This window comes from Lutra lutra, chromosome 1, assembly GCF_902655055.1.
Source record: "Lutra lutra chromosome 1, mLutLut1.2, whole genome shotgun sequence".
In the NCBI taxonomy this organism is placed as follows: domain Eukaryota; kingdom Metazoa; phylum Chordata; class Mammalia; order Carnivora; family Mustelidae; genus Lutra; species Lutra lutra.
The window spans coordinates 216,143,168-216,158,873 of record NC_062278.1 but is presented as its reverse complement, the minus strand read 5'-3'; the positions used below and the strand labels follow the sequence as shown (position 1 = coordinate 216,158,873).

Sequence of the window (15,706 nt, the reverse complement as noted above, 5' to 3'; positions counted from 1 at the left end):
GAAGCCGGCTCTCCGCACAGTACCTTGGCTGCAGGGCCCTGCTGCCCCGTTTGGCTGTTCCGCCCACCCCGAGAAAAAGGCCTAGCCTCAACATTTACTTCAGCCAACTCGACGTCAACAGAGGCTTGAGGTGCTTTTCACCTCTGCCCTCACGCTCTGGCACCACCACGAAAGCGCACCCCAGCTGGCCACGTCCTGGAGCAGAGGCAGATCATCCCCATCACCCCCACCACCTCTGGCCAAGAGCAGCTGACAGTCACCAAGATGCAGACTCGTAAGCTAAATAATGCTGTGTGAAGCCACTGGGCTTTAGCAAGAGTCTGCTACAGTGTCTTGAACAGCTGCCCGGAGGAACACAGCTGTTCGTCCAGTGCCCTTTACCGCCCCCTGACAAGCGATTGCTGCAGGACTGCCAGGAGGAAGGGGCCGGGGTCATGATCAGCTGAGAGCAACGGAGCCCTGCGTTCACCACGGTGGGCTGACCTCCCACAAGCACAACCAGCCACACACACGTATAACTGACACACCTAATGCCCTGTCCGGCCAGCTCTCTACCAGAGTGCTTATTTCAGCAACTAAGTTCGCAGCAGAAAGTGCAAAGGCATGTTAGGCATACTTACGGTTCTTTGGCTTGACTTCTGAGCCGCTTTTCTTCCTGGGGGAGGGAAGGGGAGGAAGAGGGGAGAGAAAAAAACGAGTTGATTTTCCTTCACTTCGACCTGATCTTTTTCAAGATTTTATTTGGGAACACACGTGCAGAAGCAAGCAAGCAGAGGAGGAGCAGAGGGAAATGGAGAGAGTCTCCAGCAGACCCTGGGCTGAGTGCAGAGCCCGACACGGGGGCTCGATCCCAGCACCCCAAGATCACGACCTGAGCTCAGTCCAAGAGTCGGATGCTTAAATAACTGAGCCACCCAGGTGTCCCACCCTGATCTTTCTGTAAGTGTTCTGTGGAAATAAACCTAAACCGATCCTATAGTCTAGCTGGTGGGAGTAAAGACTGTCTTCAAGACAGCACATTTAATTCTGGTGTGGTAGGTGGACAGAAGTGGCAGGATCTAAGAGTTCTATAATCCAAGTATTTTACCCCCAAACCCCTCTATCACCCGTCATTTGGAAGTGGACAACCTCACAGACAGCTAGCTATCAGAACAGGAACCATAATAGCGGCAGGAAGCAGGATGGCTTACTCGGCAAGCGTTCTACCTCAAACCCTGACAGCACGTCGGTTTGCACCCGACTTTAAAGAGCTCAACACATCTCTCTGGAAAACATCGAGGTGTGCTTGGCCTCAAACTCCACATTTTGTGAAGAGACCACAAGGGCTGGTGATGTTGAGAAGAAACATATTGCAGAAGCTCTACTACAAGACAACATCCTGGGAGCCCGACCACAGCTAAGGAACCTCAATCCTGCCCAAAGCTCCTTCGGAGGGTGGTCAAGAAAGCCCCCTGGAACGGCCTGTGCTCAGATGAGCTTGGAGTGCTCTAACCATAACTGCCGTCTAGTTTTCACCAGTATCAGGGTAGGAAAGGTGATCAATTAAAGGCGAGCGTTAAGGACCAAGTGGCTCGAGAATTACCATACATCTCAGCTGCTCCCCCACTAGAGCAATAAAACATGCCCATCCTTTAAGAGATTCCCAGTCACACCAGTAACCCTCCCAGTTTGTTTAGAAACTTTTTTTAAAAATTTATTTATTTGACAGAGAGAGAAAGAGATCATAAGGAGACAGAGAGGCAGGGGGGAGTGCGGAAGCAGGCTCCCTGCTGAGCAGAGACCCGGATGCGGGGCTCGATCCCAGGACCCTGAGATCATGACCTGAGCTGAAGGCAGAGGCTTAACCCGCTGAGCCACCCAGGAGCCCCCTGTAAGGAACTTCTAGCCGATATCTTCACAGGACACAAATCAGGACCTGAGGTCGCTCCACCACCTGTGACTGCTGGTTAGCAATATGTCACACAAGAAGTACTATCCAATGGTAAGGCTTCTGGTATCAAACCCCTAGTCCCTTTCCTATCCCCTCCCCGAGGGGGTTCAGGTGGCACATCTCTATTTCACAGAACCTTAAGATCTGATTTTACAAAGAAATGGGAGGTCTGAGGAAGACCTGGGGGGAATCTGGCCTTATCTCAGTTAAGAATACAACTAAGCGGTGCCCAGTAGCTCAGTTGCTTCGGTGTCTGCCTTCAGCTCAGGTCATGATCCTGGGGTCCTGGGATCAAGCCCCACATTAGACTGCCTACTCAGCTCAGCCGGGAGCCTGCTTCTCCCTCTCCTTCTGTCACTCCCCCGGCTTATGTTCTCTCGCACCTTCTCTCTCTCAAATAGTTAAATAAGTATACAACTTAAAGGGGGGCCCAATCAGTCGAACGTCCAACTCCGTTTGGGTTCAGGTCATGAGCTCAGAGTCCTGGGTTCAAGCCCCACATCAGGCTCCATGCTCAGCGCAGAATCTGCTTGAGAGATTCTCTCCCTCCCTCTCCTTCTGCCCTTCCCCCAACTCACCTCTCTAAAATAAATAAAATCTTGGGGGGGGGTGCAACTTTATATCTGGATGCTGCCACAGAATTCTAGCACCACAGGTGTTTGAGAATGAGAATTCCGCAAAGACTTAGTGAGTGAGGGAGGCAGATGGACAAGGGCAGGGACCAAAGTTCTGTAACTGAGGCGTGAGCACAAGGTCTAGCTGAGCCTCAAGCCTAACACTGGTGTGCTTATCCCCACAGCCACATAACCCCCCGTCCAGGTAGAGAACCACAGAAAAGGGGAGTTTGAAACACATTTTGGCTAAAGTCAAGGTCATTTTGATTAGAGAAAGTCATTTTGTTCCTACAGGCTCCCCACTCCCCCGATCCCCTTCCTAAAACCAAATGGGAACTCAAAGATTAAAAAGTACAATCGACAAACTTGGATGGGACCAGGCTTTACTTTTTCATCTCTTTCTTCCTCTTCTTCCATGTGTGTTCCAGGTTTTACTCTTTCCGGTTCTTCTGCAGGGAGCGGTCTAGCAACTCTGTCAAGCAAAGTAGCACAGACCCCAAGGGTGACTCTCCCAAACTCCTCCCCTGCAAGCAGTTGTCATCCAGTCCTTCTCTTCCTACCCAAGGAAGCAATCTTCATCCCAGAACCTCAAAAGGCACATACTACTTTAATATTTAATAGGACCTTTAAATCTGGCTCTGACAACAGCCAGTTGCCCTCAATTCATTCTTTGCAATGAGAATTCTACATGAATTGAAGGTTAATAATCTGACCCCAAATTCCGCATTCTTAAGCCATCTATAGTCGCCATGGCAACTCACAATAAAGCTCCTTAAAACTCTTCAGAAAAGTCATTTCAGTAATGAAGATTGCACATTGTACAGAAAAGATGTATTAATTATTCTTACTGTTCTCTGGATGTAACTCTCCGTCTCTTTTCCTCCTGTGTGGAGAGAAGGGAAGAGGACACAAATATTCATTTCAAAGAAGATCAAAATGAAAAGCATGGGTGAGAAAGAGTTCAATACATCTGATACAGTTAAACAGGGCAGAGGATCTGGGTTGGGGGGAAAGATCTGGGCAACCATCGGTCTGGTAGTGATGTCCCCACTCCCTCAAAGCAAAGAAGAGGGCCAGGAGTCGGCCCAGCACATGTCTGTGTACCAGCTGGTCTAGTGAGGGTATGTAAAAGAATCAAAGATCCTTCACCTCCCGTCAGGAATCCTTTAGCATTAGAGAAAAAAAAAAAAGTAATCTGAGATTCACATCAACAAGTAAGAATGACAACCTCAACCAGACACCGGCTCTTCTCAGATAATACCCCAGTGCCCCATTTCCCTAAGTTCACACTATTTGCCATCTCCAGGAGAACTATATGTATTTAAACGGGATGAAATTATTGTGATAAAACAGATCTGTACCTGGTTTGAGGTGGAGGTTACAACGATAATCGACACATGTGAGTATATACACATAAGCGAGAACTGGTGAAGTCTAATTGCACCAATGTCAGTTCCTGGTTTTGCTGCTGTGTTAGTTATAGGACAGGTACCCATCGGAGAAAGTTGGGTAAGTTGCCCAGAACCTCACTGTAATCCATTATTTGAAACTCATATGAAAGAAATCTGTATCTGTATCTATGGAAAATCCTGCCTCCAGGCTACCTGCAGACTTGAGCGACATCCACTCCTCCCAGAGTCTCCAGCCTGTTGGCCTGTCCCGCGTGTTTCACAACTGCCAGCCTTAAACCCATGAGCCGATTTCTTAAGATTCATTTTCTACATGCGCACAGTCTGTTGGTTGCTTCTCCAGCAAACCCGGACGCAGACAGTACACTAGTTCACGAAAATATTCTCTCTCTCAATCAACATAGAAGAAACTGATAAATCCTACCGCCAGCCCCCAAAGTTCAGGGAGAAGGGAGATCTATGCACCAAAACATCCTTTTGTACTACTTAGTTTTACTAAATGCACGTAATGCATTGGTTTTAAAACACAGTAAATTTTCAAAACTTTAAACTGACTAAAGTGAGATTATCTCTGTATGATAAGTTACGTGACCAACGCCATCTGATACCACTGTTTGGTACATGAAGCCTTCCTCTAGACTAGTGGAACAGATGGTACTTTTACAAGTGTCTCACCCACAAGGCCTCCAGGCCTTACACAAACTCAGAAACTGAAATACCCGTTTAAGAGGCCAGATGAGAAGGCTATGTAAGCCTTCCAAAAAGTTAGGGTGCGAAAAACCACTCTAAAACGAATGCATGTGGGAACAAGCTATTGATAGGATAAGAGCCAGCCTGCTTCTGCCTGTTTGTTTTTCCTAGGAGACAAGAGGCTTATCCACTGACTAGTGGTTCCCTCTGTGCCTCAGTTTCCCCTTGAGAGTGGGTAACCCAAGTAAACTGTAACTATCTGAATAAAGGTTATGAAGATTAACATCAAGTTCCTAAAACCAGAATCACTGTGTCTCACAACAGGATGTCAAACCTACCTCAATGCTAGGGATAGCCCAGTGACACCTGAATGACCCCTCAGTCTGGTGCTTCTCACCCAGAGCAACTTTATCCCTCACCCCAAACTGGCAGTAACTGATGATGCTTGGGGTGGTCACAACTGAGAGGGGAGAAGGGGGTTCCTACTGGCATCCAGTGAGTAGAGGTCAGGATGCTGTGGTGTTCCACAACCCAGAGGGACGCCCTCCCCACCCCACCCTCCAGCAAAGGAGCAAGTGGCCCCGAAAGTCAATGGCACGGCTGGGAAACCGGGGCTTAAAGAGGAGTGTCTGTAGTTTGCTCTATCAGTACCAATAAGGCATTTATTACCTACACCCAAACCTAGACTTCCCCTCAACTTACATAGCTAATCCCAAATCAAAATCAAAATGAAAACGAATGTGTGACCGCCTGGTATTATCTAGGTATGGCCCTCAAGTCACAAGGGAAAAGTACCATCAGAGATTAACGTTTTCTGTATCAAAGACCCTCAATAAGCCACGGGCTTTCTAACCTAAGAGGTCCAAGCAGCACTGGTCTACTACACACAGAAGCTGTCTGACGCTCTGCTGTTAGACAAGCTAGATGTGGAAAGGGGACTTAGGAGAGCAGCAGTGAAGGCTGTAAACCTGTCACATTTGATTGCCAGTCTTGCCCGCTAGAGAAGTAGGAAGTAGAGGGAACAGACTCTGAAGATACAGGGCTGCCTTGTGAGTAGCAGGGGTCCGTGGAGCCCCCAGGCCTAACAGTGACATACTTCATACTGCCCGGGTGCAGTGACGTGTCCCTAACACCATCTTGGTCGCTTCAAGTCCATTTAGGTAGTCCTGACTTTACACTTAGCCTATCATATCAGCAAATGTACCAAGAGAAGGGGAGGAAAGAAAATGCCAGCCCTACCTGGTCTTTTTCTTCCTCAGGAGACTCATCCGATTTCGCTTTTTCCTGCTCTTCCTCGGGCTTCCGTTTGGCAGGGCTGTCAGCAACAGGAAAGCCAACTGTTAGCTCCGCCGGACGCCAGCACTCCAACAGATCCGAGAGGACTTGTAGCCCTCCCCACCAAAGGCAGCCTCTTTAGGACACATTCAGGTCATGGGTGTCTTATTCCCTCCAAGGAAATGCCCTCACTGCCGGGATATTAAAAGAGGCTTCAAGTTTAGTGTCTGAGTGACAGGTTAGACTGTTGCCATTTTGCAAACCTAAGAAATCATGGATCTCGATGTCGATCAACAGCTGCTGGCATCACAGAAGAGACCTCACATGCCTCTAAGAACACATGGCACCATCTACAGAAGGGTCTCAAAAAATAATAGAGCTGGAAGCTGATCAAGCTTCTAGAGCTAACCAGTTTATAAGAAACACAAAACAAGGAAGACATTAACGAGGACGCAGTCAGCGGGACCTAGAAACTCCATGGGACAAATGAACTAATTTCTTCAAATAAATGGCAAGAAAAGAAAGGAATCTAATTAGAAAGGCTTAAAACAAATCAAGCAAACAAAATTTACCAGACACGAGGAAACACAGACACTGGCTATGTGTTTCATAGTAAGGAATTATTATGCTTTATAAAGTACAAAAATATTAGTACAAAAAAATATTTTGTCTTTTTAAAGAGACTGCTAGGGGCACCTAGGTGGCTCAGTGGGTTAAGCCTCTGCCTTCAGCTCGGGTCATGATCTCAGGGTCCTGGGATGGAGTCCCGCATCAGGCTCTCTGCTCAGAAGGGAGCCTGCCTCCCTCTCCCTCTCTGCCTGCCTCTCTGCCTACTTGTGATCTCTGTGTGTCAAATTAAAAAAAAAAAAAAAAAGACTGCTAAACGTTAACATTTTTATTCACATTTTGCTGGAATTGCTAAACAAAAAAAAAGAGAGAGAGAGAGAGAGAGAGAGAAACCAATTTTATTATCTAGAAATTATTATCTAGAAATATACTGAAGGGGCGCCTGGGTAACTCAGTTAAGCGTCTGCCTTCATGATCCCAGGGTCCTGGGATAGAGCCCCACATCGGGCTCTCTGTTCAGCAAGAGTCTGCTTTTCCTTCTCCCTGCCGCTCCCCCTGCTTGTACTCTCTCTCTGTCAAACGAATAAATAAAATCTTGGGGAGCGGGGGAATCTTTAACAAAAGACAGAAATATATTGACATGACATGTCTGGGAGGGTTTCAAAATAATCCAGTTGGGAGAGAATTTATGGGGTTACAGATGAAAAGATGGCCAGCTGGTAACTGTTGACACTGGGTGACAGGTATCTGGGGCTGGGCAGCGGGGGTGGGGGCCGGTGTCATTTTATTATCATGGCTAGTTTTGTATATATTTGAATGTTCCCAGAAAAGTAAGAACACAGGTGTTAAGAAATGCTTTTCATCAGTGTTTAACAAAGAAAACTGTAAGACTAAAACCTATGCAATGTGGAACTCAAAACTGCTAAATTATACCCTACTAATTCCATTCCTGTTTACCAAGAATGGTTTGCCCTGAGAAAAGATGGCTGTCAATTCATTATATACTGACCCCCTTGAGAAATGAGATAGGATGGTGGTCTGCCTGGTAGTTTGCCTTGTAATCCTGGGGCTAGAAGAAGCAGCTTCAGCTGTTTAAAGAAAAAAGAAAAAAAAAAAAGCCACTATGAATAAAAAAGTTCACAAAGTGTAGTTCTTAAGCATTAGCAAGCTAGTGCTGAGAATCAGGTTCTGAAGATTAAGTACCCTTCTTTTTTTTCTCCAACCAACAACAATCTCAATAAAAGGTAGCAATTAGCACCTGCCAATTTGCTGAGCCATGGTACTGGAGCTCTTCATTGAGGGGCCATAGCCTGACCCAGAGAAGGAGACAACCTCCTCTATGTCGTCAAAAGACGAAGTGGCCAAGAACCTGACCTGCGCTCAGCTCCCACACTCTCGTGTGTTTTTACAAATTCCAGAAGAGTTACTTCGACTATAAAGGAGACTATACATTGAGCTTAAATAGGCGTTTAACTTAGAAATAGTATTACTACCTCCTGTTACCTTATACATCACCAACTTAAGCTACGTTTTGGGACCTCCTGCTCCGTATTTGGTCAAAGAACAAATCGTACATCCAAGCCAGTTAGGAAGTACGCGCAAGAAACAACCCAGGAGGTACTGTCCCGGGGGAACCGACGGCTCCAAGGCTGGTACCATGTAAGGGGACAGCTAATCTCCACCAAGATTAAGTAAGTGGTCTTACACTTGGTCTCTCCATCGGCCTTGCTTCGTCTGGGTGTGGGAAGTTTGGAAACGGGTTTGGGAGACTTCTTTTCCTCTGCCATTCCCACTCTGCGGTCCTCGCCGCTTGTCTGGCTCCCGTTTTCTAGACGTCCGTTCACTTCCCGGCTGAAAGCATGAGCTCCGTTCTCCAAGGATAAATCTTTATTTAAAAGGGATTTGACTTTAGCCAGGTAGCCCTCCTACAGCAGGAAAGGATAATTTAAGTAGCAGTGAATGTAAACAAGTGGCAACAAGAGAATAAGGAAACACGCATTTCCTTTATAACTACTGGGTAACAAGGAGAGCTGGGGAGGATTCTGCCTTCCTGGTCACACGGGAGTTACAGGGGAAGAGACACTTTCTAGACACCAGGATGCTGAGAATGGACTTACCTCTGATAATTCTTCTTTATGTAATTTGGTTTCCAAGTCACATAACTGATTTTTTATTTCTGTTTGCAGAAATTCATGCAAGAGATTCAGTTTCTCCTTCACACATTCCTAAGGGAAGGATATAGGTTTAGATGTCCCCAAACTCCCAAGTCACTAATGGGCCACTACACAGATAATTAGGCCGCAGGGTCGTGAAATACCAACTGAGTGGCAGGCAATGTTGACTCAGCCCGGAAAACTGAATATTCCCAAGACACGTTTATGATGTTTCCCTTAAGATCACATCATACCATCTCCAGAGCGGTGAAAAATGGGAAGATTAGGAGGTGGGATAGAGACATATAACAGTGTATTGGGAAAAAACTGTGCTTTTGAGAACTGTGACCAGGACAAGTTACAATTCAGAACCGATGGTGTGAACCCAGATTGGGAGACTTATCAGTGAGTTACCAAGAGATCAGCAGCACGTTAACACAGAACATTAAGAATAATATCTAAGCTATCCTCAAAACTATGGAAAAAAGCGCAGGAGCCTGAATGGCTCAGTCGGTTGAACATCTGACTCTTGGTTTCAGCACTAGTCATGATCTCATGGGTCATGGGAATCAAGCCCCACGTCAGGGCATCTACTTGAAGATTCTTTTCCTCTGCCTCTCCCCCCACCACTTGCACACATGCACACACTCTAAAATATTTTTCAAAAATACTATGAAAAAAAGCTGACTTCACTTAAACTTTTTACGAGTCATAAACTATCTGTAAAACAGTAACGTCTGGTAATAAAATTTAAGGTGGAGGTTACCTTTTCTGTTAGGCTATCTCTTTCCAAATCTTTGAGCCTGTGGGAAGAAAATGGAGAAAGAAAGGCAATTATGCAACTCTGTTTACTCTAAGACTAAAACCACAGTTGTGTGCGTGTGTGTGTGTGTGTGTGTGTGTTTTAAAGATTTTATTTGTCAGAGAGCGAGCCAGCGAGCGCACAAGCAGGGGGAACAGCAGGCAGGGGCAGAAGGAGGCTCCTTACCAAGCAAGGAACCTGATGCAGAACTCGATAACAGGACCCTGGGATCAATACCCAAGCCAAAGGCAGCCACTTAACTGACTGAGCCACCCAGGTATCCCTAAATCCAAATTTGAAGAACTTTGGAAATAAATTTGACATGTAGCAGTGTTAGGGAAAAAACAAACAAACAAAACACCGCAGTGGTTTTCGCCCACCCAAGCTAGAAATCCTACTACAATGCCTGTAGTCGTCTTTAAGAAGTCACTTATGATCTGAATGAGGTCTCCCCTCCCACCCCCAGCCCCCTTAAGGGTGCAGTTTTTCTGGTAGTGAGAGAATAGAGGAGCTCCATAACGGTATTATTTCCAAAGGAACTAGGGAAATAGAGGCAGGCCATATAGTTGGGGTGCACCTGTCAAATGACCTACAGGAGGTCTTCCTCCAGTTGGTCTGGCAAGACCCCATGAAAGGGCATACCACAGGGTGGCCAGTGTTAGAAGGAATGGGCCAAGGTCATAAGGTGCTGTGAAGGAACAGCCACATAAGAGAGGGAAGTAGGGGCACCAGAGTGGCTCAGTCGGTTAAGCATGCTACTCTCAATCTCAGCTCGGATCTTGATCTCAGGGTCGTGTGTTCAAGTCCAGCACTGGACGTGGAGCCTACTTAAAAAAACAAAAAACACACAACAACAAAAAGGAAGTAAAGGCATCTGGTGCAGCAGGGAGTACCCACACTCAGGGGTGACAGATGAAGTGAGAAAAATTGTTGGCTGGCGCCTCACCAGAGAGCTCCTCCTTTGGAATGTTTATACCTAATCCTTCAGGAGTGCAGAACTGTCATGAGTTTGGCGAGAAAAGCAGAGCCTGATTTGATCACTGAAGATTAGCGTCTTGCCTCTTTTTCTGGGGGGAGTGGAAGGGGACAGAAGACACTGAGGAAAGGGAGGTGAGTGGACAAGCTTTGGTTCCTAGGCCGGGTGCCACCTGTGGACAGTGCGGGAAGAACAGGTCTAACCAGCTGGGTTAGCATCGGTCACTGGAGAAGTGCCCTGGGCAGGGACCAGGCCTCTACCATCTCTGGACCCTCCTACCCTGCACCCATACAGACAACGTACTCTTATCATTAGCCAAAAGGGCAAGAACAGAGCTCTCCCAGCCTGGTTTTTCCAAAGAGCCACGTGTGAGCGCAACACAGGGAATGCAAGCAGCAGACTTTGCGGGACTCCTGTCACACAGACGCTGCTCTGAGTGCGTGGGGGCCCCCCCTCTAGCTTTGACCCCCACCACATCTGCAGGCACCGATTGCATGCCAGGCCCTGTTCCAGGCAACGAGCTGGGTAGTGGGATGCCGGGACTGCCGGGAAGGGACCTTCAGACCTGGGTGGTCAGGAAAGGTCTTTCTGTAGAAGCCTCTGACGGGGGCGCCTGGGTGGCTCAGTCGTTAAGCGTCAGCCTTCGGCTCAGGTCATAATCCCAGGGTCCTGGGATGGAGCCCCACATCGGGCTCCCTGCTGCACAGAGAGCCTGCTTCTCCCTCTGCCACTCCCCCCAACTTGTGTTCCCTCTCTCGCTGTGGCTCTCTCTGTCACATAATTAAAATCTTTTTTTTTTTTTAAGATTTTATTCATTTATTTGTCAGAGAGAGAGAGGGAGAGGAGCGAGCACAGGCAGAGTGGCAGGCAGAGGGAGAAGCAGGCTCCCCTCCAAGCAAGGAGCCCGATGTGGGACTCGATCCCAGGACGCCGGGATCATGACCTCAGCCGAAGGCAGCCGCCTAACCAACTGAAGCGCCCAGGCATCCCCACATTAATAAAATCTTAAAAAAAAAAAAAAATCTGACTGCAGACACAGTGGCAGTATATACTATATCACTCACACACACACACACACACACTCTCTCTCTCTCTCTCTCTCTCTCTCTCTACATGTAACCCCCTTCCACCCTCGACGTAACTCAGGTCCGGGAGAGCTGCAGAACTCTGTTCACGCAGCCAGAGGCACACACGAGGCTGCAGGGGCCTCACGCCGGGCTTCTCCGTCCTTCTACTCACAGAACCCTGGCGACAACACGGCCCCCTGACCCTGAGGCTACCTCAGGTGCTAAGGACGATGCTCAGCTGGCGGTGAAGCCCCCCCTCGCCCCCCAAGCACCCTTTCCACAATGCCGACGACTACCTCGGGGCACAAATTCTGCCCACCTCTCCCACGACCTGGGATTGTTTAGCCTGGCAGAGAGGAACCAAATAAACTCTTCAGGGGACCTCAAATGCCTTGTCCTGTGAAGACAGACTGTCCCCTGCCTGGCCCCAGAGAGGAAAGGCGGAGCCCAGGACAGGCCCTGGGGAGCCAGAAGTGTGACAGGGACGAGGCTGGGCAGTGCACCTCCGGACACCCAGGCTTCCATGGAAGAGTCCATCCCTTTCCCGGGAAAACAGAGGGCGACACCATCTCACATCTGCTTTGCATTCAGAGCGGGGAGGATTAGAACAGACATGGAGGACCAGGCAGGATAGTCAGAGAGCAGCCATGTTATGAGATAACACCTCAGCTCCCTTGCAGCCCAAGATCCCATGATTCATTCCTCGTTGCTTCCCTCACACAGTCCTACAAGGGAAATAAACTGTGACTGAAGGAATCAAGCAAATATCATTCAAACCTGAGGGCTTCCGAGGAGCAAAGGTATAGAAAAGCATCAGGAAGGACTAGCCCAGGGGAACAGCTCAGCGGGAACGGAGCAGGGGAGCTGCCCAAACAGGAGCCGTACAGTGGAGGAGCTGGCTCAGGACACCCAAGAAACCCACACAAGTCAGGCTGGGTGCCAGTCTGAGGGAGGTCAATAACATCAGGCTAAAAAATTGATTTTGTTCCACAGTTAAACCACTGAAGGAATCGTAGGGGGAGGGGAGGGCAGGGAGGAAGAAACCAAGACACCAGAGCCGTGTTTTAGGAAAATTAATCTGGCAAAATTACATAATAGGCAGGAAGAGATTACCAAATGTTAAATCACTCTTTAACACACTAGAAATGCTGGTCTGTAATGTGATTTATCAGGAATGGAGACCACTGCTAAAGAAGTTACAAAACTTCATGAACTCTGCCTCTTGGAACTGGCCGCGTGGCAGATGGGACAGGGCTGTCTGAGATGGTATCTCCGATGGCCTGAGAGGGTATCCTGCCTGTGGGAGGCAGGATAATGAGCCCTTCCCAAAAAGAGATGTCCATGTCCTAATCCTCCAGAACCTGGGAGTACTGGTGTCTCACTGGTAAAAGGGACTCTGCAGATGTGATTAAGGTTGTAGCCCTTGAGATGGGCAGATTATCCTGGATTAGCCAGGTGGGCCCAATCTAATCACCTAAATCCTTAAAAGCAGAAAAACCTCCCAGATGCATTTCAAGAGATGTGACTAAAGAAGGGTAAGAGAGAGATGTGGCAAGAGGACTGGCTTTACTAACTTGAAATAGGGAGGCAGTGGGCCATGAGCCAAAGGGTACATCACCTCCAGAAGCTGGGCATGGTTAGAGCCAGCAAGAGAAGAGGGACCTCAATCTTACAACCACAAGGAACTGAATTCTGTCAACAATTTGAAAGAGTGAAGAAACATTCTCCCCAAGAGCCTCCAGGAAGGAATGTAGCCTGCTAACACTATTTCATCCAGCGAGACCCATACCAGATTTCTGACCTACAGCATTGTTAGAACAAATTTACGTTCTATTTAAACCACTAAGATAATTTGTTATGGATCCAATTAAAAACTAATGCATGGGACGCCTGGGTGGCTCAGTTGGTTAAGCCACGGCCTTTGGCTCAGGTCATGATCCTGGAGTTCCGGGATCGAGTCCCACATCAGGCTCCCAGCTCTTTGGGGAGTCTGCTTATCCCTTCTCATGCTCTCTCTCCCTCTCTCAAATAAATAAATAAAATCTTAAAAAAAAAAAAAAAAACCTAACGCGGTATCAGAAATTCAGAACATTTTGGTAGAGAAAAAGTAAACAGGCCATGAGTGTGAAGAGTGACATTTCAGGGAACAGTGGCTCAGCAGCACTGGCTGGCTACCCGGCAGTTTAGAAATTAAAACCGGCTTTCCTGAGGCCTCAAACCTGGAGTTAGTCCTGTCCAGCTGATAGGCCCAACCGCTACAAGTCCTAGGACTAGGAGAGGTAAGGGCCCAGGGACGAAAGAAAATGATTGGCGGGGGCAGAATATGGGGGGGGAGAGAGGGTCCCTGGTAGTAAACCGCACCACAAAAGCCAAGGATAGAAAGGATTAAAAAGCAAGAGAGGGACGCCTGGGTGGCTCATTGGTTAAGTGGCTGCCTTCGGCTCAGGTCACGATCCCAGCGTCCTGGGATCGAGTCCCACATCGGGCTCCTTGCTTGGCAGGGAGCCTGCTTCTCCCTCTGCCTCTCACTCTGTCTGCCTGTGCTTGCTCTCACTTCTCTCTCTATGACAAATAAATAAAATCTTTAAAAAAAAAAAAAAAAAGCAAGAGATACTGAGAGATGAAAGAGGACAGAACACCACCTCAGTCCTTGAGAAGAAAGCCTGAGCAAGAGTAGAACTGGATACCTGGCACAAAAGCAAAGGCGGCAGCGGAAGGAACAAGCCCAGACCGTTCTGCAAGAAGCCAAACGTGAAGGCTGGAATGATAAGCAGGATACACATCATCTGTACATGTACACGGCCGACACTGAAATACCGACATCAGCCTCGGTAGCAGATCTGCGTGTTGCTACTCTAAATCATGCTCCCCTAATGGAAGTGAAATACACAGCGGACCGTGCAGTAAGTAGCACAGAAGGTTTTCTGGCAGGGGCTGCTTTACCACATTTATACCTATCAGCTTAGGTGGTCTTCATAACGCCGAGGTAGCATGGGCAACACCGTTCCATTTTACAGATAAAACACCAAGAGGTGGGGTGCCTGGGTGGCTCAATCCTGACCTCAAGGTCCTGGGATGGACCCTGTTCAGAAGGGAGTCTGCTTTTCCCTCTGCCCCTCCCCCTTCTCGTGTGGGCTCTCTCTCAAAAACAAATTAAAAAAAAAAAAAAGAAAGAAAGAAAAAAGAAAGACAGACAGACCGACCACCAAGAGGTTAAAAAACTTAGCCCTGGGGCACCTGGGTAGCTCAGTGGGTTAAGCCTCTGCCTTCAGCTCAGGTCATGATCTCAGGGTCCTGGGATCAAGCCCTACGTTGGACTCTCTGCTCAGCAGGGAGCCTGCTTCCTCCTCTCTCTCTCTGCCTGCCTCTCTGCTTACTTGTGATCTCTGTCTGTCAAATAAATAAATAAAATCTTTAAAAAAAAAAAAAAACTTAGCCCTACAGCTATGGTAGGAAGGAATCTGAACCCCGGTGGTCTGTACCTCTAGAATATTCCTGCTGGGGAGAAATAGGAGAGTCCGTTTTGCCCTCTTCAATACCCAATCAGTTGGAGTCATGGAACTAGAGCTAAGAACTTGAAACCCGACTTAATCTAATCACAGAAGGGCTAGCAGTTTAAAAAGCTGGCACAATTACTTAGGCTAATCAGAGTGGTACAAAGGAGGTTTGCTACAATCTGTGCTTGAATCCAGGCTTCCTTAGAGGGGAAAGTCTTGCATGCACGCCTTTCAGAGTCTACTCTACACCAAATTACAGAGTAAATAAGGCAAACAAATTACCATCCACGCCAGGGTTGCAAAGGCAACATGCAGGGTGCTTGGGCAGAATTCAACACCCTTCCTGTTATGGGGAAGAGGGATGGTCTTTCTGAGCACAGTCTGAAGGATGAATGGACAGTAGCCAACTTAGGGAAGGGGTAGATAGGGAGCAGCTCAGCATCCCACTGGCCGCTCTGCATGGTCTCAGGCCCTGAGAACCTGAGGTCTGTATGGCTTGTGAAAAGAGCACAAGATGAATCAGACAAGTGGACAGGGATTCTGGACTTCAGGACCAGTGCACCCGGCAGTGTGTGAGGGGCAAGGAAACCATCAGATCCAACTTTTTAAGAGGATTCACAGTTTCCACTTGGAGAAAAGACCCGAGTAGCAACAGGAAGACCAGTGAGAGACTTATTGCTTTATACAAATGGTGGCTTGGACAAAATAAGAAATTTAAGTGGAAAA

General features: G+C 47.8%; 1 protein-coding gene across 3 annotated transcripts in view; it reads right to left on the bottom strand.

The window, feature by feature from the left end:
* The window catches only part of DNMT1 (DNA methyltransferase 1), a 44,653-nt gene that overhangs the window by 26,471 nt on the left and 2,476 nt on the right, over positions 1 to 15,706 (bottom strand). For all 3 annotated transcript variants that reach the window (XM_047703117.1, XM_047703086.1, XM_047703097.1), the window contains exons 2-9: positions 9,405 to 9,441; positions 8,603 to 8,710; positions 8,191 to 8,410; positions 7,495 to 7,573; positions 5,883 to 5,958; positions 3,393 to 3,427; positions 2,932 to 3,016; positions 621 to 655 (exon numbers count right to left, since the gene is read on the bottom strand). In XM_047703117.1, the coding sequence (XP_047559073.1) occupies positions 621 to 655; positions 2,932 to 3,016; positions 3,393 to 3,427; positions 5,883 to 5,958; positions 7,495 to 7,573; positions 8,191 to 8,410; positions 8,603 to 8,710; positions 9,405 to 9,441 (675 nt within the window). The remainder of the gene's footprint in view (positions 1 to 620; positions 656 to 2,931; positions 3,017 to 3,392; positions 3,428 to 5,882; positions 5,959 to 7,494; positions 7,574 to 8,190; positions 8,411 to 8,602; positions 8,711 to 9,404; positions 9,442 to 15,706) is intronic.